The sequence below is a fragment of the Lepidochelys olivacea genome (assembly GCF_965140295.1).
Source record: "Lepidochelys olivacea isolate rLepOli2 genome assembly, chromosome: 7".
Taxonomy (NCBI): domain Eukaryota; kingdom Metazoa; phylum Chordata; order Testudines; family Cheloniidae; genus Lepidochelys; species Lepidochelys olivacea.
In genome coordinates, this window is record NC_140417.1 from 38,310,674 (window position 1) to 38,333,686 (window position 23,013).

General features: G+C 42.3%; 1 protein-coding gene across 1 annotated transcript in view; it reads right to left on the reverse strand.

Moving 5' to 3' along the window:
• SYN2 (synapsin II) overlaps positions 1 to 23,013 on the reverse strand; it is a 424,652-nt gene that overhangs the window by 186,752 nt on the left and 214,887 nt on the right. Inside the window, exons 2-4 of the mRNA XM_084633725.1 lie at positions 12,410 to 12,467; positions 7,566 to 7,657; positions 11 to 167 (exon numbers count right to left, since the gene is read on the reverse strand). Of these exons, the coding sequence (XP_084489851.1) occupies positions 11 to 167; positions 7,566 to 7,657; positions 12,410 to 12,467 (307 nt within the window). The remainder of the gene's footprint in view (positions 1 to 10; positions 168 to 7,565; positions 7,658 to 12,409; positions 12,468 to 23,013) is intronic.

Consider the following 23,013-nt stretch of genomic DNA (forward strand, 5'->3'; position numbering starts at 1 on the left):
TATCACTTACCACCCAAGGTTTGTCGCAAAAATTATAGATTGACTCTAGGGAGTTGACACTGGGGACACCAGCATAATGCATTCCAATGATTAAGTTACGGAAGTCTTCGTTCTCAGCCATACTGAATGAATGTTGTCGAACAAGAACAAAATCAGGTCTGAATGACCTAAAGAAAAAAGGGATATATAACTATTAGGGAATGATCAAATTATTTTCTCTGATAAAAGAGAATCTTAAAAGGGAAAGTTGTAGGAGCTGCTGGAGAGTAGTAGATGAATTAAAATAGCTTTTACAAGAGCATAAAAAAGATGGTTATTGGCTGAAGTATAAAACCAGGTGAACATTGTTATTTTTGAGCTACAGCTTTGTTGCATCTCTGTTCAGTTTTTGCTACTAGAGAAGTCATGACTACCAAAGGTATCATATCCTAGTATGAAGAATAAGAGCTAGAGAGGAATTTCAGGCTATAATTACACTACGAGCTAGGCTGGGATTTCACTGGTCATGTCTCTACACTCTCACTAGCTCTCACCACACTAGCGCCCGCACAAATAGTAGTGGAGCCATAGTAGCACGGGCAGCAGCACCAGAGGCATGGTTTAGCCATGCTGAGCACAAACCCACCTGAAACCAGTGGGTAGATACTCAGCACACTTAAGCCATGCCTCCACTGCTGCTACCTGTGCTCCTGCAGCTGCACTGCTATTTATATTCATGCCAGACTAATGAGAGCAGGCAAAAGTGCGTATACGTGCGCAGAGGGATCACACCCCTAACACGTAGTGTAGGCAGCCTCAGACAGGAGTCTTACAGATTCAAAAACTTATGCTAAATACTCCCTTGAGATGCACAGCAGTATATTGACATTCCACCCTGACATATGATATAATATATACCATGTGCATTATATATACACATGTGTATTTGCAGTATTCTAGCTTCTGTTTTTTACCCTTTGTATCCCAGACATGCATTGTTTTATAAAAACTTTAAAAGTTAAAGAACTTCACAGCTTTTTTTCCCTCATAAAATTCCTAACCAATGTCCTAATGTTTAGATTTAAAAATGTGGGCAGTATTGCTAAATAATTTCAATGTGTATTTTATATAAATCACTGCCACATAAGTCAAGCAGAATTAGATACTTTAATGTGTTTGCTTTATTCCTTTTAACTAAAATTAATTGCTAATGATAAATCCACTTTAATAAAATGGGGCCTTATTTATCATGAATCAGCAGTCTTTGAAAAGCAGGACGTTTGGGCAACATTAAATGTAAGCCTGTACAAATATTGAAATAGCTTTAAATAAAACAACTAATGTTTGTCAAATATCCTAACAGGAAGAACTTAACACCAAGACAAACTGGTAAATGATGCCAGAAAATATTTTTATAATTTGGAAAACAAGTCTGACCACACAAACTTAGTTTTATCATAATTAAAGGTTTCTTTCTTACCCCTGCATCCTTTAGGCTGAGAAAGAGTCGTCAGATTCCACAGCAGATTAAATACAGTGGGTCAGATTCTGATCTCATTTAGACAGATGTAACCCCAAAGTAAATCCACTGACTTCAACACTAAGCAGTGTAAATGAGATCAGAGTTGGTCCACTATATACCATCAGTAAAATAGGGCATTGCATGAAGTACAGCAAGCTCACAAATTTCCTGGATTATCACCCAGGAAGACTAAATTTTCACATCAAACTTTGTGCAATTTCTTTAGAAGCTTTTAAAGTTTGATTCTGTTCTGAAAAGTGATTATATAACCCCCCCCACACACACACACACTCGTTTACCCAGCAGATCTTCTCCCTGTGCATATTCAGTCACATTTGCTTTCCCAAGTGATAAAATAGGTATGTACTGCTATTTATTCCTGCTAGGCCTGCAGAGCCAACACATTTAAGAGGAAGTGAGCTGGATCCTGTTGCTCCTTGTGCATCCTCAACAGAACGGTTTACTAAATTCCAATCAATTTCACCTATGCAAGCACCCTGAAAGCAACAGGTTTGTACAGATGTCTTCAGAGTAAGCCTTCAGTGATAACCAAGTTGCACAGCTGTGACTGATGACATAATTTGGCCTGCTGAATGTTTATTACCAACAATGAGAAAACACAAGAAAAAAAGAACCGAGCATGATGCAGTGTTGCTAGTGCATGTAATTTTATCACAAGTCTTGTAATATGTTGTGTTTTTCTTAAAGTCACAAACCCTGGAGTCACATGAAACTCTTGGCTTTCATTTTAAAATAAAAGGTTATTCCTAGCACTCCTGGTGGGTCAGAAAAGCTTGAAAACATGAACCCAGGGGCTCAGACCCAGAAGGCAATAAATAAACAATATCTTCAAATCTCAGGATATTTTCTGGACTGACTCATAATACCTGAGCACTTGGAGATGGTAATACTGTTGACATACATATCCCAGGCTAAAGATGTGGGGCTGACAAAAAAACACCCTTTATGTTATTTTTACAAAAAGAAAAGGAGTACTTGTGGCACCTTATGCATCCGATGAAGTGAGCTATAGCTCACGAAAGCTTATGCTCAAATAAATTGGTTAGTCTCTAAGGTGCCACAAGTACTCCTTTTCTTTTTGCGAATACAGACTAACACGGCTGATACTCTGAAACCTGTCGTTATTTTTACAGTTGCTTTTTAGAACACATCCACATTTAACCTCTCATATGTTTCTTTCCTCCTTCCTTTGCCCTCTCCCATCTGGGAGCTAGAAGGGAGTGAGGAGACTGGTCTTGTACTGTAGTAAAGTAATCAGCATGGGGTTACCTGGATTATTCAGAGTATTAAGGGGTTGAGACACGCTCCACCTTCTCTCCTACCTATTAGTCAGTGGGCTCCCCCAGTCTCTCCCTCCCCCACCATACATTTTGTAGTTCAGCTGAATAAAACAGCGAGTACCCAGCCTGCAGCACTATGATTAGAGCATTATTTTTGTTACACTGAAAGGTCCCTTTACAAAACTTATGTTCCCTCTCCCATCTTTGGGGATAAAGGTTTAAGCAGCTCCTGTTCTGTCCCTCTGGGAAGGCCCTCAGTGGGGTGCTGACAGATCTTCTCTCCATTCCCCTGAAGCCAGATCAGATTAGCACTCCCACTCAACATGTGAGGGGGAGGCAAGTGCTTGCCTTAGGCTCCAGCTGCACAGCTTTAGGAACACCTGAGCAAGAATTCTGCTCCTGTGATACATGCAGAGCAGAAGAAATAGGCCTTGCTGTCCAGCCAGGTATTGAGGGCTCCTCACAACACCAGGGAGAGGGGTAATGAGGAACAATGTTCCCAGATGACACCTCATGGCAGCCCTCCCTTTGCTTCCAGAAGTCCCTTTGCACCATCCCTTACACTGACTCCTGTGAACAGGAGACTATAGATAGCTTTGGCATGTCATGAAAATAATCAAGTGCCGCCCTCCCTTTTTAACAGTTTCCATGAAAAAAAAGACCGAGAAGAATATGCAGTTCAGGGAAGCACAGCATGTGCAGTCTTTAAGCGCTGTTGGATCATAGTTTCCTGAAAACTGAGCCTTTAGGAGAAGTGGGCAAAAATAAAAGCAAAAACCAGATGTTAAGAACCAAACTAGAACCAAACCTCTATCAGATTTGGAAATATTCCAGTGAGGTTTCTCCACTTCCATTCCCCAGCTAGGACAGGAAGTGATGAAACACCTTGAGGCAGCCTGTTCATATGCGATTTCCTGCTGGCGATGGAAACAGAACTAGGCTTGTCTATTCTCAGCAAATTTTCAACCTGATTTTGAGGAAGAATTCAAAAGGCTCGGATTAGAGATGGCTGGAAGTTGCAATGGTGGAATCTGGAATCAGGTCTTTTAGAGATTGGTGATATCTGAATCTGGGTTTTGGCTTGGTCCATTATCAAGATAAGGGCTATTGGCATAATTCAGATATTGATGGGGGTTCTGATTTCATACACCCCAAAGTATTTAGATTCATTGGCTTTGGTTTGGGTCTGCTCTACGGATGTAAAATGTTAACCGATAAGCATTACTCTTACCGGTTAACCCACCCCAACTGTTAACTGCCAGCCAGCCACACCGGCCCTAGCCCCAACTGGCCCCTGCTGGATTGGCCCTGGCCCCAGCCGTGCTGGCCAACCCTTTAATTGGTTAACCATTTAAATGAAATATTTTTAAATTGTTTAAACAGTTAATTTTTTAAACAATATTTACATCCCTAGTCTGCTCCTAGTTCTGATGGTTCAGGTAAGCATCTGAGTTTCTGGCTGTTTATCCAAAACTAAACACAACAAAATCTTACACTCATCACTACTTTTTAGTAAATTAAGCAACTGAAACCTTGAAATTTAGGTACTTGCAATGCCAGGTGAAGGGAAGCAGAAGGCGTAGAATCATAATATTTAGTTTAGAATCATAATATTCCTTAGAATAAGTTCCTGTGACACGCTAGCGACAGATTCCCAACCACATTCAATTTCATGTCTAGACAAATCAGTGACTAGCTTGAAGCAATTAATCTATGGTGAGCAATATTATAATACCAGGGTGCAGGGTGAAGAGAGTTGTGGGGCATCAAAGTATATTGTGAATTGGATGGTGTTCATTAGCTTTAGAATCAGAAAGTGGAAAAAAAATTCCACGAAGCTGACAGTAAATCAAGTACTCAACTATAATTACAACTTTTTATGCTACAAAAGCATGCCCATAATAAATGCAGGCAATATCCTAGGGCTTCATTTTTCAAAACTATTTAAAGGATTTGAACCCCTGATTCTTGCTAAAAATCAATGGCAACTGCATATTCAAATCTCTTAAGAAGATTCGATATTCCCAGCCTGAACGCAGCTGGACACTTGCACTGTTTTCCAAGTATACGGCATAATTTGTCTGGAGCAACATTACGAAGATTAGTAGTTAGATGAAATGGCATTGTAGACTGGACTACAAACTGGCAAGTTAATGCTTGTTTTTATCAAGTGATCCTTAGGGTATTTATAGGGTAGTTCTGAGAACGTGTGATCTAGGTTTCAGTGGGGAATGTCAAGTGCACTGAAGTGTGTGTCGTGTAAAGAAATTCAATTTACTGGCACAGAATGGGTAAAAACACTTGAAGGATTACTGATCCTCCTCCTTTATTTTTGCAGACCACCCAGGGCAAGGGAGAGTCTGCACCTTGATCTTACAAAAAGGGGAAGACCATTGAGGGATTACACATCATCTCAGAGTGTACTGTGCACTTAGACAAAGGAAAAAGATAGGAAGTGCCCCTTTAAAATGTAAGCTCTCTGAACTGACCCTAGATGGAACTGACCTAAATCCAGGGGCGGCTCCGAATTGTCGCAGCGCCCGGAAGAGCAGCGGGGCTGCCGCCGAATTGCCACCGTGGGACACAGACTGCCGCCCCATTCTCAATGCTGCCCCAGGCACCTGCTTGGAAAGCTGGTGCCTGGAGCCAGCCCTGCCTAAGTCTCCCCTCCACCGCACATCCTCTCAGTTGAAGACTGGTGCATGAGATTTAGAGGAAGGAATGTAAGGAGTTGGTGCATTCTGATCAGAATAAAGAGAGTGAGTTACAGTTCTGTAATTGATACTGGACAGAAAGTCTACACATGACTGCATATACATATATAGAGGTGTGTGCACAAAACTCACCACTGACACAAAGCCTCCCAAACCCCAAAATCTCAATGTTTTGTGACAAATGTTTTTCCATTTTTTCCAGCATTTTTTTCCCTTTTTTGTGAAAATGAAAGGCAGCTTTTGCATGTTTAAAAAAATTTTCCTAGTAAACACTACAAAATGGAAAGTTTCTTTCTTGGGAAAATACATAATAACGTATGATTTTGTCCAGAAAGTGACATTTTGCTCTGCAAAGCTATGCTAAAAGTTCCCTTTGAATCACATTAGCAAGTACTACCAAAACATAAGTTTTCTCATCTGAATATTCAGAAATCAAAAACTGCTATTAAATCTCATTGTATATATTACAAGTGAAGTCCTTGCTCCACTGAAGTCAATGGGAATTTTTGCCATTGACTTCAATGGGCCACTGTTTCACCCTGAAAGTGGAGCTCTTCCTGTGTCGTCCTCCTAAGAGATTGACTTAGGGCAAACAAAGGGACATGGTGCACATCCTGTTATCTGGCCCATACACTAAAAAGTGGCTTAAACGAGGTTTCTTGTCAGCTGAACATTTGAAGAACACACTTCCGTGTACCTCTGCATTCCTATAGGCTGCTATAAAAAAGATGGAGAAAAATTTCTCTCTCTTGCCACAGAGGACAGGACAAGAAGCAATGGGTTCAAACTACAGCATAACAGATTTAGATTCAATCTCAGAAAAAAAAACTTCCTAACTGCAAGCACAGTAGGACAATAGAACAGACGGCCTAGGGAAGTCACGGAAGCTCCTTCATTGGAGGTTTTCAAAAAGAGTCTGGATAGCCATCTGTCTTGGATGGTTTAGACACCACAAATCCTGCATTTTGGCAGAGGGTTAGATTAAATGGCCCGGCCCTGGCCCTTCTAACCCTATGGTTCTATGATTCTAAATGATCTACACCGGTCCAAATATTTAATAGGCTTCAGACAGTGGAGTTTAAAAAAAGGGTGAGATATAGTTAACCAAAAGACTGCCACAGGAGTTGCATAATTTTTCACTTATTTATGACAAAGAATGTAAGCAGAAACATAGTTATATGTTTTAATAAAATTAAAAAGGATAAACATAGTAAAACAATCATTATTATTTTCAATGCAGTAGTTCCTGCGGCAGGATAAGAGCTTTTCAGACACACAAGATGACACAGTTCCAGCCCCAAAAGGCTTCCAATTGAAAAAGTTTGCTCCAGGGGTAAGTGGGGATTTTATACTAGATTTCAGCATGGAAAACCATTTTTTCTTTATGACACTTTTCAAACTCCACAGGGAAAAATTCACAATAGTATAGTACTTGTGACTGATCAGTGATGTTTCAATCATCTTCAAAACACAAAGAAAATATTTATACAGGTACACTGCCATGCACATATTACAACAGATGATCTGTTTTCATTTAGGTCCTGATCCTGCACTGGGCCCAATGTGAAATTCACTTCAGTATAGTGTCAACAAATCTAATAATTAATCTATGGGGGCAAGAAGGAATGTTTAAAGAAAACTGGAAACAAATTAAAGTTTTCAGTGCTAAGTAGTTCTAGTTCTACACTATCCTGGCAATTCCATTAGGTTGCCACACCCATAACAATGGTAACAATTTACTGAAGAGAACCTTTGTCAGCTCGCTGTTATACTTGCTCACACACAAGTGTCACAACTGGGTTTCGTCACACTGCCAGGTTGCTTTCTTTCTTGATGTTGACTGCAGAGAATTTGAGGCCTGTCTCATGAATCAGAATTCCTTGTAGTGGGGATACCACATGTGGGCAAGTACAGCTACAGAGAAAAGTATCTCCTCTTACTCAAGCATTTTAGTAAGGAATTCCAGTTAATTCTTCCCTTCAAGGGTTACACCTTCTTATGCTTTATTCAGGTGTTCTTTTGTTTGTTTATTTTGTTTTTCAAACTTACCTGACAACTTTGGTGCCATTACGGAATGCTTGGATGTCTACGGCATAACTGCCCTCAGCATGGGCTATCAAGTTGATCTCTGAAAATTGTGCCTATGAAAAAAGACTCAGATAAGTCAACCTGCTTTTATTTTACCCATATTTTAACTAACTTCCTTCTCTTTATTTTAAACATTAGCGTTTAATTGCCAATGTTGTGCATGAAGCATAACTAGTATTGAAAACAAATACTTTTCACCTAAAAAAGTCAGGCATATTCACATCACCACAAGTTTGCCACAGTTCTAACATATTAAAAGAAAAAATGGGTTACAGCATGAATATATCCATGGTAAGGGCCTATCTGGGGCTCATACACAGGATGAGCATATTTCCTTCTTCATCTCTGTATCAAAGGTTGATATTTATTTTTGCTCTGTGTGGTATTTCAGTGGAAAATTAATAGACAGACTACTTAAAGTTATAGCCTATGTTGTCCAGAAACCATATTACCAAACTATGAATTAGAGGCAAATACCATACGTAAACAGAGCACCTGCTTACAGCATGTGTATCAATGTCCCTACATATACACACTTTTTCTGTATTATGTGCATTTATTCTTCTTCTAAAGAGGTTCCACATCAAGTATCCTATGCACAACACTATACAGTCATGATTCACAAATGCAGAATTTCTCTTAGAAAGATATTTTCGCACACTAGAAATGTGACATTTACAAGGACAATAATTCAATTCCATACTGTTCGTGAGTAAAGTGACACTGTGATCCCTCAGTTATTTGAAATAAAAGGACAGGATGTTTTTCATATATGTCGTGTCTTTCATCTACATAGATTCTCATAGCTCTTTATTATAACACTGACCAGCAGAATAATGGAAATGCCCCCAGCTATAATGTTTTGGTTCGATAAATGAAGGCATCTTTGCTGTCCCAGATACCAATACAGAAAGCATCAGAAGGCTCACTGAAAACTGGAGTCAATGGAAGTTTGCCTGAGTAAACCCTGTGTAAGAGCCTCAGAGCTTGGCCATGCAAAGTGCTGACTAATCTGACCCAATCCATCAAAGCACTTAAGCATGTGCTTAACTTTAAGCATGTGACTAGCCCATTGAATCTAAACACACGCTTAAGAGCTCTGATGGATAGGGGCCAGAATGCTCTGGACCTTGCTGGATGAAGCCCTTGGCACATAGTTTTTAAATTAAATTGATAACATACACACTTTACAATGGCAATGTCGGAAGTTATGAATATACATCTGTCAGGATTCCCTCCCCACTCTGAACTCTAGGGTACAGATGTGGGGACCCGCATTAACCAGCTTAGGTTAAAAATTTCCCCAATGCACAAATCCTTCCTTGTCCTTAGATGGGTACTGCTGCCACCACCAAGCGAGTTAGACAAAGATTCAGGAAAAGGACCACTTGGAGTTCCTGTTTCCCTGAAATATCCCCCCTTCCCTTCGTCCCCTTTCCTGGGGAGGCTTGAAAATAATATACCAACCAAATAGGTAAACAAGGTGAGCACAGACCAGCCCCTTGGGTTTTTAGGACACTAAAAACCAACCAGGTTCTTAAAAGCAGAACTTTATTATAAAGAAAATGTAAAACAAGGACCTCTGTAAAATCAGGATGGAAGGTAATTTTACAGGGTAATCAGATTCAAAACACAGAGGATTCCCCTCTAGGCAAAACTTTAAAGTTACCAAAAAAAAAAAAAAAACAACACCAGGAATTAACCTCCCTCTTAGCCTAGGGAAAATTCACAAGCTACAACAAAAGATAATCTAACACGTTTCCTTCCTATTACTTACAATTTGTAATCTTAGATGGTTAATTCAGACATAGCTTTAGGAGATGTATTTTCCCTGCCCTGGTTCCTTACTGACCCAGAGAGAACACAAAGAAAAAAAACCAAAAAACTTTCCCCCACAGATTTGAAAGTATCTTCTCCCCTTATTGGTCCTTTTGGTCAGGTGCCAACCAGGTTATTTGAGCTTCTTAACCCTTTACAGGTAAAGGAAGGATTTTATGCTACCCTTAGCTGTATGTTTATGATAACATCTAAGAACTGAGGCTGTTATAGAAACAATAATTCAGAATATGTTTAATTTGATACTTGCTTCTAATCTTTCTGATTCATTAATCAGGTTAAAACGACCAATTGCAGTGGCTTGCTTCCTCAAAGTATCCTAATCATGTGTTTTGCCATTGAATTAAAAATTTGACAAGTGCTAGAAAGGTTTATTTTTCTATACAATGACTGGGCTTAAGTGCTCCAGTGGACACTGGGCCAAATTCTTGACATCTATTTTGGAAAGAAGGAAAAAGATTTCACAGTACAGGAAAGTGCTCTAATATTCAGAACAACTATGAACAGGATTCTCATCTCACCGGAGTTTGTCCGTAAGGTGCAACATGCCCTCCAATTTCTGTGTATAACTGTGTGTAACAAATGCAGCAAGTAGTAAGGCAAATGTGACACTGAGAACCACCTCCTGCTCAGCACTCAGTGGCGATGGGGATTGAGACTGTACCCCATCTATCTTTTTGTTAGACTACATTTTCTCTGGGCCCTCCATGAACTTGTGTGCTCCAGTGCCAATACAGGGAGAAGTCTACAATTTTCTTGCAGTTTCCAAGTCCTGCATTTCCACAGTATGCTGTTTGCTCAGTGTCTGAACCCTCTACCTGCATTATGATGTTCAGGAAGTCCAACATGCTGATAATGCACTGCTGGCAGTTACTAACTATAAAATATTAAAATGGTGTCAGTGACTCAGGTTAATTGCACAGTAGAAAACTTCTGTTACCATGGGATTAGTAGGGTCCACAAAAACAAAAAATTCCTCAAACTTTCACTGTCCCATCCACAAAAAGCAGGTCCCGACTCTGCAACAGACTCTGTGCCAAGAGGATCCTTGAGCCTGTGTGCTGCTCCAGATGATTTCAATGTGTCAGCACACCAGGGATGCCAGGAGTTCGGTTTTCAACTGGAATGCCCAGTTGAAAAGGAACCCTGGCAGCTCCAGTCAGCACTGCTGACCGGGCCGTTAAAAGTATGGTTGGTGGTGCAGCAGGGCTAAGACAGGCTCCCTGCCTGCCCTGGCTCCACGCAGCTTCCGGAAGCGGTGGCATGTCCTCCCTCCAGTTCTTAGATGCAGGGGGACTCAGGGGGCTCCGCACACTGCCCCCAACCAGAGTGCTGGCTCTGCAGCTCCCACTGGTTGGTAAGCGCCAACCCCCTGCCAATCTCCTGCACCTCAACCTCTGCCCCAGCCCTGAGCCCCCTCCCACACCCAAAATCCCTCATGGAGCCTGCACCCTACACCTCCACCCACACATTAACCCCCTGCACCAGCCCAGAGCCCCCTCCTGCACTCCAAACCCCTTGACCCCAGCCCAGAACCCCCTCCTGCACACCAAACCCCTCATCCCAGCCCCACCCATAGCCTGCACCCCCTGCACCCGAACCCTCTGCCCCAGCCTAGAGCCCCCTTCCACACTTGGAACCCCACAGCCTCACCCCCAAGCTCAGAGCCCCCTCATGTACCCCCAAACCTCACCCCCATCCAGAGCCATCACCCTCACCCTCTCCTGCACCCCAACCCCCTGTCCCAGTCCGGTGAAAATGAGCAAGTGAGTGAGGGTAGGGGAGAGCAGGTGACGGACGGAGGGGAGATGGAGTGAGTGGGGGGCCAGGCAGGGCAAGGGTGTTCGGTATTCTGCAATCAGAAAGTTGGCAACCTTACTCCACACGGGTAATGCTTGTGTGACTTGAACTACAGGATTGGATGTATATCTGAACTATATTTTAGGTCCAGATAATATGCTTCCTTTTTCCCTAACCCCAACAACACTCCTGCAGATCCCCACAAGACTTTCCATGCTTCTGAGTTAAAAATGTGGATCAGATCCTCAGCTGGCATAAAGCAATGTGGTTACATTCAAGTCAGTAGAGCTATGTTGGATTTACATTAGCTGAGAACCTGGCTCGTGATGTTTTGTTCTCTCAGGGCCCTATTCAAAAGATTCCAGAGACAAAACAATCCCTTTTATGTGACAACAAAATATGGAAAAGATTCATGGCTACAGTCCCTTTTATAAACAGTCACTGAAAGCATGCAAAGAATGTGTTTATTGCCCTTTTCAGAAATCCAATTCAAGTGAAATCTGTATAAATCTTCTAAGGGTCTGCAGATATATATGGCTTTACCCCATATTTTAGAAGTGCTAAAACTGCACTGGGGTACATGTACATTTTAAAATTAAGACAGCAATAGCGTGAACCAGAAAAAGCCAACATTCAGTCCCACTCATCCTTTGGGAAATCAGTTGTCTGTAGCTAACCCTTCTGATCATTTCATATTTTTACCACTATGCAAAGCTATGATGATACTCTAGTAAGAGCTGCATTAAAATAAAAATGAATACTTGAAATTTTTATTGCAGTCTCCTGAGGCTGCATCCCAGGGCCTTAGAAAGGGTTGGGATGATCAGGCACAGCAGTGAAGGGACCAGAATCATGACACTGGACTATAATGTGCCATGTCACCACCACAAGGACATTAGAACAGTTAATGGGGGGTGGGCACTTAAGGCCCCCCCCAAAGTACCCCTCCAATTAAATAAGTTTGTTCTTGCCACATTCATAATTCACAACAAAATTTAACAGTAGCAAAATTTTCATGAAGCTTTTGGCATTGCTTAAGAAATTCCATAAAAGAAGAGCTAGCAAATTCACATGCTATTTAACCCACTTACACACTCTCAATTTTCAAGGGACTATATAGAAAATGATAAATAAATATTTGTAACATCTAGAGTAAATAGTTTAGTTACCTGTTCAACTTTGATGTCATATTCCCCATGGACCTTTTTCCCACGAAAGCACTTGACCCTGGAAAAAGAAAAATGTCACTAAGTTATGTACAGTAATACATGCAAATTAGTGTACTTGAGAAAGGACATGTAACAATAGTCAGTAGCCAGGTTTAGTTTTCAAATGATTTTCTGTATATTATAAATATATATACATAACAGATTATTACACATTGGTCTATTTTACATACCCATATTCTCACACCAGCCACCTCCTCTCTTTCTTTCCATCATGGTACATAGAAAAATCAGTTTGCTTCCACCACAAGAGGTATCCCTAATGTTGTTGTTATAACACAATTTAATCCATATATATTATAATAATAAAATGGTTACTGACAACAAGATGTGATCCTGCTTCCATTAAAGACAATGGCAAAATCCCATTTACTTTTATGCAAACAAGGGCCCTAGAATGAATCATGTCAATCTGTATGTTCTCAGTTTACTCAGAAGCCTATTCTATGACAAACTCTGCAAAATCCTGCTCAAAATGTCAAAGAGTTGTGATCTGCCTTTTAAATGAACTTTCAGTGATGACCCTAGATGTGGCACTCAATGAACATCTGGGTGACCAATTTACAACACTATCACATCAACCTACCCTACCTCAAATATATTTATATTCCACTAGAGACAAAATAGGACTAACACATTTTGACAATGTGTTCCTCTGTATTTGTTGTTTATCTACTTAGCTTTGCTTTTTTTTGGAAGATATTTTTGGAGGAGGATTTTACTTCAAATTGGCATCCTAAACAGTCTTCTCTTACAAAGACTGTTAATTTTATTTCTTAAATAGCCTATGTAGTTATTTTAAAAACTTTATGCCTTGGATTCCAATTAGAATTTCATATTCATAGCTCTTAAAGTAAGAAAACCAAAGGCATATACCAACACTATAATACTGTTCCTCCTTCTTCCTACATCAGTGTCTCGTTTGATACCAGTGTTGCCCCGCTGCTGAGTGGGAGCAGTTGTCTAGGGCCTTGCAGGTTAGTTTCTAGTGGAGGAGAAATCAGAAAGGCAGAGTCTGGGTATATTCCAAATGTTATTTGCTTTATTTATACACATATACAAGTCTTGAAATGAGATGATCAAATAGCAATGACTTCTTATAGGCATCTCAGTTCAACACCGATCCCCTGACTCTCAAGGAACAACTCTGCCTCAAGAACTGACTCTAAACATAGATCAAACTCTTCTGCTGCTCAAGCAGTTCCCACTACATAACCCACCACACCACCACAGAATGTCTTCCCAAGAGTCAAAACTTGCTTTCACAATAAAAAAAAGAACTTGGGACAAATTGTTTAACTGACACCTGCCACAACAACACTTATTACACTAAAATCTTTCTTACTGAGAAAAAACAATTAAGAAATGGATTTTGTATAGCAAGCAGCTAATTAATTAACCTTGCCCCAATTATTCTCTGAAACTTCGCCACAGTAGCAAAGCAAACTCAGGTTGTCTTAATGTACTGTATCGTCCAGAAGATGACAGCAAATCCAAGGAACCCATAAGTCCTGGAAAAAAACTATAACAGGTACATATCAGAACAGAAGGCCTGATTTTCAAAAGATGCAGAGCATAGCCACAGGTGCACAGCTCCTCAGAAAAAGATCTTAGGTGTACAACAGTGTGTAGCTTAATTGTCCAGACAGGTTCCCATTAGAAAATTAGGGACTTAGCTTTTATAAAATGCTAACAGCCTATTCCTGCTCCACAGACTCCAATTGCAAAACTCCTGTTGATTTCATTAGGAGCAGGAAGGGGTTCTGTTCAGTCATGGATGAGGTATATATGATATATGATACAGTGTAAAATGATTTTAATTTAAATAGAACTACTTTGGTTCCAGAAATTAATGTTACAACAAGTCTGCCTTTTGGCATACTGAAATATAAGTTTATAACACGATTCAGCTTTATGAATAAGTTTCAAAAGACCATTTAAAGATATCTCCAGTCTCACATTGTTTTCTCTAACAAATGCCAAGAACTGATTAATTCCATTGCTGAGGAAATGGAACTAAAAGTTTGTAAAATCGTTTTTTTTTAAAGTTCATCTTTCAAAGAAACAGCAGGAGTCATTTATTTCTCTAGATGACTGGGATCTATTTTATATATTGGCACATGTACTACATCTCAATTTAGGTTAAATACTGTCCATTAGATTCATCTTTTCTTTTTAAACATCCTTTGGATGAGGCAATCATTAAACAACTGATCTCTGGCATGATTCACATTTCAACAAATGACTTCAGCTTTGAAAATAAACAGTAATAGTAAGTGCTAAGTGATGCCATCTGGAGCCTGACAACAAATGTTAAACATGATGGAACTGGAAATACTTAAAGTGACTTAATTCCATAGTAGCATTAAAAACTGCAATGTGCCATACATATGCGCTCTCGACATTTTACTGAGAGAGTCTGCTCTGAATCTCACCAAAACATACATTATGGTCATGGATCCCTAGTATCAGATGACTAAACACTGGGCAATTTTTAATGTGTTTATTGACTGTGCACTAGGACCTAATTCAAATTTAACTACCCCTCAAATCACAGAAAATGCAGTACCACCCTACCTTAATTATTCCCAGCAACCTTCATAAATGACATGACTGCACATTTCTTAAGACAATTATTAAATTTATGTTCTTGTAGTAAAAAAAGGGGGTGGAAAGAATTAGCTCATACTATGGTGGTGGTGGTCTATTTACAAAGTTTCGCTTACGTACAGTTGGAAATTCCCACAGTCTTATCACTTTTGGCAGAGTGTGAATCTCTCCATCTCAGCTACTGACACATTTCCGTGGAAAATCAGGTGAGACCAAGGCTAGGATTTCTAAACTGGGTATTTTTTTTAAGAGAGTATTGTTAGCTGTCAGATTAACAAAACATACTGCATCAGAAGAAAGTAAAAAATAAAAACTCAGTGTTGATAGTGTAATGCGCAAGTGTGGAGGGGAGAAGAATGATGGATACTTTTTTCTTTCTCTATTAAATTCACTTTATAAACAGTTGCTTGCCAGAACGTAATGTACAGGAAATGGACAGGTATTAATACTAATGTCCTCTACTGAAGTTGTCAGCATCAGCACTTACATACAGGATCTTCTGAAAATGAGCAAAAATATTTACACATTTCATACTCTGGGTAAAATCTCACTTATTTAAAATCACACAACTCTGCAATATAGTTGTCAGAGATGCAGCTGAATGTGAACTCAGTACTAGCTATGCAGCTTTGGCAACAGCAATAAATGAAGTAGTGAAAATTTTAAAATATGCTGAATAAATAAGGGAGAGAAGGTGGGTAAGGTAACATCTTTTATCAGACCAACTTCGGTTCATGAAAGAGACAATTTTTCAAGCTCACACAGAGCTCTTCTTCAGGTGAGCTCTACGTAAGCTCAAAAGCTTGACTCTCTCACCAACAGAAGTTGGTCCAATAAAATATATTACCTCACCTACCTTAACTCTCATATATGCTGGGACCAACATGACTACAACACCACCACTGCGAACACCACCTGGATAAATAACAAAGCCCTGCAATGTTTTCCTTTTAACACAGGGACATTACATTGGACCCTCAAATTATGAAAACAAGAATATACATTTCTATAGCACCTTATCATATCACAAAGCATCCCCTATAGAGCAAGAAAGCATGAAAACTGGCCCTGATTACAAACCCAAACTAAGGTATTGATTAAACAGAAGAATAGCAGGGTTCCCTTCTGGGGGGAGAAATGGACAATATGAAGATACATGTATTTTCCTGAGTCAGTTTTGCAAACCACAATAGTCCAACCTCCAGTAACTGCAAGTCACCACTCAAACCCTTATATTACCTAATTAATGCAATTGTTACATAATGATGAATGAGAAGGTTGCACCTATCATCAATGTTCAGATTTTAAAACTATTTAAGACTGAAGTACAAGTCGCAGAGGTCTTGGATAGACATACTCTATATTTTAACATCTATTCCGCATAGAAAACAATAGATCTTTGGACATAAGTACAACTTTAAAAAATATAGTCTAGGGACCTAGTCCTGCAAACTTTATGCTCAAACTTAACATTGTGCATGTGAGTAGTCCCTTGGAGTCCACTCTAGTGCATGAAGTTACACATGTGTGCAAAGCAGAAATGAGGCTTAAAATGATATAAATGGTAATTAGACGGAGATTTTCCGAAGTCCTCATTGTTGGACTACTTCTGACCCCAAATGAAGACACTGGCCGTTGACTTCAGTGGGGGAAAGTTAAGGCAATGTTGAATGCTTCAGAAAATGTGACCCTCTTCTATCTTGCTGACCACTAACATCTCATTGCTTCCTTATACTCTCCTGCACTGGTCTGTCTGTATCTATTTGTTGTTTCTTGTCTTAGACTGTAAGCTCTCTGGGACATGAACTCTTTTTGTTCTGTGATGGTACAGTGCCTAGTGCAATAGGGTCTTGTCCACATCTGGGGCACCTGGGTGCTAAAATAATACAAATGAAATAATATTAATAGTAATAAATAATAAAACCACCTAATGCTGTTAGGGACTCCAGTGCATCCTTTATGTGCTTCTTTATTAACTTGTGCTAACTCTATACACATTCTTTTTAGTTACAGTTTTGCTGACTAATCTCATTTTTTACATTACATTTCAATACTTATAAACCTAGAGTAGAGGTCACTTAGCCCTGGTCTACACTAGGACTTTAGGTCAAATTTAGCAGCGTTAAATCGATGTAAACCTGCACCCGTCCACACAATGAAGCCCTTTATTTCGACTTAAAGGGCTCTTAAAATCGATTTCCTTACTCCACCCCTGACAAGTGGATTAGCGCTTAAATCGACATTGCCGGCTCGAATTTGGGGTACTGTGGACACAATTCGATGGTATTGGCCTCCGGGAGCTATCCCAGAGTGCTCCATTATGACCGCTCTGGACAGCACTCTCAACTCAGATGCACTGGCCAGGTAGACAGGAAAAGAACCGCGAACTTTTGAATCTCATTTCCTGTTTGGCCAGCGTGGCAAGCTGCAGGTGACTATGCAGAGCTCATCAGCACAGGTGACCATGATGGAGTCCCAGAATCGCAAAAGAGCTCCAGCATGGACTGAACGGGAGGTACGGGATCTGATCGCTGTTTGGGGAGAGGAATCCGTGCTATCAGAACTCCGTTCCAGTTTTCGAAATGCCAAAACCTTTGTCAAAATCTCCCAGGGCATGAAGGACAGAGGCCATAACAGGGACCCGAAGCAGTGCCGCGTGAAACTGAAGGAGCTGAGGCAAGCCTACCAGAAAACCAGAGAGGCGAACAGCCGCTCTGGGTCAGAGCCCCAAACATGCCGCTTCTATGATGAGCTGCATGCCATTTTAGGGGGTTCAGCCACCACTACCCCAGCCGTGTTGTTTGACTCCTTCAATGGAGATGGAGGCAATACGGAAGCAGGTTTTGGGGACGAAGAAGATGAGGAGGAGGAGGAGGTTGTAGATAGCTCACAGCAGGCAAGCGGAGAAACCGGTTTTCCCGACAGCCAGGAACTGTTTCTCACCCTGGACCTGGAGCCAGTACCCCCCGAACCCACCCAAGGCTGCCTCCTGGACCCAGCAGGCGGAGAAGGGACCTCTGGTGAGTGTACCTTTTAAAATACTATACATGGTTTAAAAGCAAGCATGTGAAAGGATTACTTTGCCCTGGCATTTGCGGTTCTCCTAGATGTAGTCCTAAAGCCTTTGCAAAAGGTTTCTGGGGAGGGCAGCCTTATTGCGTCCTTCATGGTAGGACACTTTACCACTCCAGGCCAGTAACACGTACTCGGGAATCATTGTACAACAAAGCATTGCAGTGTATGTTTGCTGGCATTCAAACAACATTCGTTCTTTATCTCTCTGTGTTATCCTCAGGAGAGTGAGATATAATTCATGGTCACCTGGTTGAAATAGAGTGCTTTTCTTCAGGGGACACTCAGAGGAGCCCATTCCTGCTGGGCTGTTTGCCTGTGGCTAAACAGAAATGTTCCCCGCTGTTAGCCACAGGGAGGGGGGAAGGTTGAGGGGGTAGTCACGCGGTGGGAGGAGGCAAAATGCGACCTTGTAACGAAAGCACATGTGCTATGTATGTAATGTTAACAGCAAGGTTTACCCTGAAAGAGTGCAGCCACTGTTTTGTAAAATGTGTCTTTTTAAATACGGCTGTCCCTTTTTTTTTCTCCACCAGCTGCATGTGTTTCAATGATCACAGGATCTTCTCCTTCCCAGAGGCTAGTGAAGCTTAGAAAGAAAAAAAAAACGCACTCGCGATGAAATGTTCTCCGAGCTCATGCTGTCCTCCCACACTGACAGAGCACAGACGAATGCATGGAGGCAAATAATGTCAGAGTGCAGGAAAGCACAAAATGACCGGGAGGAGAGGTGGCGGGCTGAAGAGAGTAAGTGGCGGGCTGAAGAGAGGGCTGAAGCTCAAATGTGGCGGCAGTATGATGAGAGGAGGCAGGATTCAATGCTGAGGCTGCTGCAGGACCAAATCAGTATGCTCCAATGTATGGTTGAGCTGCAGCAAAGGCAGCTGGAGCACAGATTGCCACTACAGCCCCTGTGTAACCAACCGCCCTCCTCCCCAAGTTCCATAGCCTCCACACCCAGACGCCCAAGAACGCGGTGGGGGGGCCTCCGGCCAACCAGCCACTCCACCACAGAGGATTGCCCAAAAAAAAGAAGGCTGGCATTCAATAAATTTTAAAGTTGTAAACTTTTAAAGTGCTGTGCTTAAAGTGCTGTGTGGCATTTTCCTTCCCTCCTCCAACACCCCTCCTGGGCTACCTTGGTAGTCATCCCCCTATTTGTGTGATGAATGAATAAAGAATGCATGAATGTGAAGCAACAATGACTTCATTGCTTCTGCAAGCGGTGATTGAAGGGAGGAGGGGCGGGTGGTTAGCTTACAGGGAAGTAGAGTGAACCAAGGGGCGGGGGGTTTCATCAAGGAGAAACAAACAGAACTTTCACACCGTAGCCTGGCCAGGCATGAAACTGGTTTTCAAACCTTCTCTGATGCGTACCGCGCCCTCCTGTGCTCTTCTAACCGCCCTGGTGTCTGGCTGCGCGTAACCAGCAGCGAGGCGATTTGCCTCAACCTCCCACCCCGCCATAAACATCTCCCCCTTACTCTCACAGATATTGTGGAGCACATAGCAAGCAGTAATAACAGTGGGAATATTGGTTTCGCTGAGGTCTAAGCGAGTCAGTAAACTGCGCCAGCGCGCCTTTAAACGTCCAAATGCACATTCTACCACCATTCTGCACTTGCTCAGCCGGTAGTTGAACAGCTCCTGACTACTGTCCAGGCTGCCTGTGTATGGCTTCATGAGCCATGGCATTAAGGGGTAGGCTGGGTCCCCAAGGATACATATAGGCATTTCAACATCCCCAACAGTTATTTTCTGGTCTGGGAATAAAGTCCTTTCCTGCAGCTTTTGAAACAGACCAGAGTTCCTGAAGATGCGAGCATCATGCACCTTTCCCGGCCATCCCACGTTGATGTTGGTGAAACGTCCCTTGTGATCCACCAGAGCTTGCAGCACTATCGAAAAGTACCCCTTGCGGTTTATGTACTCGGCGGCTTGGTGCTCCGGTGCCAAGATAGGGATATGGGTTCCGTCTATAGCCCCACCACAGTTAGGGAATCCCATTGCAGCAAAGCCATCCACTATGACCTGCACATTTCCCAGGGTCACTACCCTTGATATCAGCAGATCTTTGATTGCGTGGGCTACTTGCATCACAGCAGCCCCCACAGTAGATTTGCCCACTCCAAATTGATTCCCAACTGACCAGTAGCTGTCTGGCGTTGCAAGCTTCCACAGGGCTATTGCCACTCGCTTCTCAACTGTGAGGGCTGCTCTCATCTTGGTATTCATGCGCCTAAGGGCAGGGGAAAGCAAGTCACAAAGTTCCGTGAAAGTGCCCTTACGCATGCGAAAGTTTTGCAGCCACTGGGAATCGTCCCAGACCTGCAACACTATGCGGTCCCACCAGTCTGTGCTTGTTTCCCGAGCCCAGAATCGGCGTTCCACAGCATGAACCTGGCCCATTAGCACCATGATGCATGCATTGGCAGGGCCCATGCTTTCAGAGAAATCTGTGTCCATGTCCTGATCACTCACGTGACCGCGCTGACGTCGCCTCCTCGCCCGGTATCGCTTTGCCAGGTTCTGGTGCTGCATATACTGCTGGATAATGTGTGTGGTGTTTAATGTGCTCCTAATTGCCAAAGTGAGCTGAGCGGCCTCCATGCTTGCCTTGGTATGGCGTCCGAACAGAAAAAAGGCGCGGAACGATTGTCTGCCGTTGCTCTGACGGAGGGAGGGGCGACTGACGACACAGCTTACAGGGTTGGCTTCAGGGAGCTAAAATCAACAAAGGGGGTGTCTGTACATCAAGGAGTATTTCAGGCAGGACTTCACGGAGGGTTCCAATAAGAAATGGTGCACCTAAGTTATCGTTCTTATTGGAACAAGGAAGTTAGCCTGGCCTCTGATTGATACATGGCTAGATTTACCTCGCTGCACCTTCTCTGTGAGTGACTGCAGTGTGATCTAGAGGAATGAGTCCCCTAGACAGGGGAGGAGGCAAATGAGTACAAAACAAATCTGGTCTATTTCTTGTTCTGACCCACTCCATCTATCTTTTACATCTTTGGCTGGCATCAGACGGTGCAGAAGGACTGCATGCCATCCACATCTCATGGCTGCTCGGCAGAAGATGGTACAGTACGACTGCTAGCCATCCTCATCTCTTGCCTGCCTGGCAGAAGATGGTACAGTACGACTGCTAGCCATCCTCATCTCTTGCCTGCCTGGCAGAAGATGGTACAGTACGACTGCTAGCCATCCTCATCTCTTGCCTGCCTGGCAGAAGATGGTACAGTACGACTGCTAGCAGTCCGTATCGCCTGCCCGCTCACCATAAGACGGTTCAATAGGACTGACTGCAGGACTAAAGAGAATGACCTGGTCAAGTCACTCCAAATTTAGACCCTGCGCCCATGTCTGCCCAGGCGCTCCCAGCCGACGTGGCCAGGAGCACCTCGGACACGACGAGGATGACTACCAGTCGTATTGCACTGTCTGCTGCCAGAAGGCAATGGGTTGCTGCTACTGTGCAGCAAAGCCGTACCGCGTCTGCCAGCACCCAGGAGACATAGGGTGATGGTTACCTGAGCGGGCTCCATGCTTGCCGTGGTATGGTGTCTGCACAGGTAACTCAGGAAAAAAGGCGCGAAATGATTTTCTGCCCTTGCTTTCACGGAGGGAGGGAGGGAACGGGGACCTGAGGATATGTACCCAGAACCACCCGCGACTATGTTTTAGCCCCATCAGGCATTGGGATCTCAACCCAGAATTCCAATGGGCAGCAGAGACTGCGGGAACTGTGGGATAGCTACCCACAGTGCAACGCTCCGGAAGTCGACTCTAGCCTCGGTACTGTGGAAGCGCTCCACCGAGTTAATGCACTTAATGCACTTAGAGCATTTTCTGTGGGGACACACACACTCGAATATATAAAACCGATTTCTAAAAAACCGACTTCTATAAATTCGACCTTATTCCGTAGTGTAGACATACCCTTAGAAAAAATATGTATGAGAAAAAACAGTGGTGAGGTAGTTTCCAAAACACAGAACTGTGGTTAGCTTTTCTCGTTTTTGTCTGGCGTATGTTATTTGTTTAGTACCAACAACTGCAGAGCACTGCACAGATCATAGAGGAAGACATGGCCCCTGTCCTGAACATTTACAGTGTAAGGGCTTAATCCTGTAAATGGAAAGATAAACAAAAACAGATCTGCAAGTAGGGTCCTTGATTTCAAAAGGACAAACTTAAAATAATTAAGAGAATTAGCAGGGAAATGGACTGGACTGCAGAACTCAAGGATCGACTGTGGAGGAAACTTGGAATTACCTTAAGTCAAAGCTGCAGAAACTATCTTAAGCCTGCATCCAACGCAAGGGAAAAAAATTGAAAGGTGAGGATTGCAGACCAAGCTGGATGAGCAGTCATCTCAAACAGGTGATTAAGAGAAAGCAGAAAGGCTTCAAGGAATGGAAGATGGGATGGATCAGCAAGGAAAGCTACCTCTTAGAGGTCAGAAAGTTTAGGGAAAAAGAGAGAATTGCCAAAAGCCAACCGGAGTTGGACCTGCAAGGGAAATTAAAACCAATAGTAAAATGTTCTATAGCCATATAAATAAAAAAAAAACAGGGAAAGAAGCAGTGGGCTCGCAAAGCACTGAGATGGGGGTGGAGATTAAAGATAATCTAGGCATGGCCCAGCACCTAAACAAATACTCTGCCTGAATTTTTAATAAAGGTACTGAGGAGCTTAGGGGTAGTGGCAGGGCGGCTAATGGAAATGGGGATATGGAAGTAGAAATTACCTCATCCGAGGTAGAAGTTAAACTCAAACATCTTAAGGGGACTAAACTGCAGGGCCTGGATAATCTCCATCCAAGAATATTAAAAGAACTGGAACATGAAATGGTAAGCCCA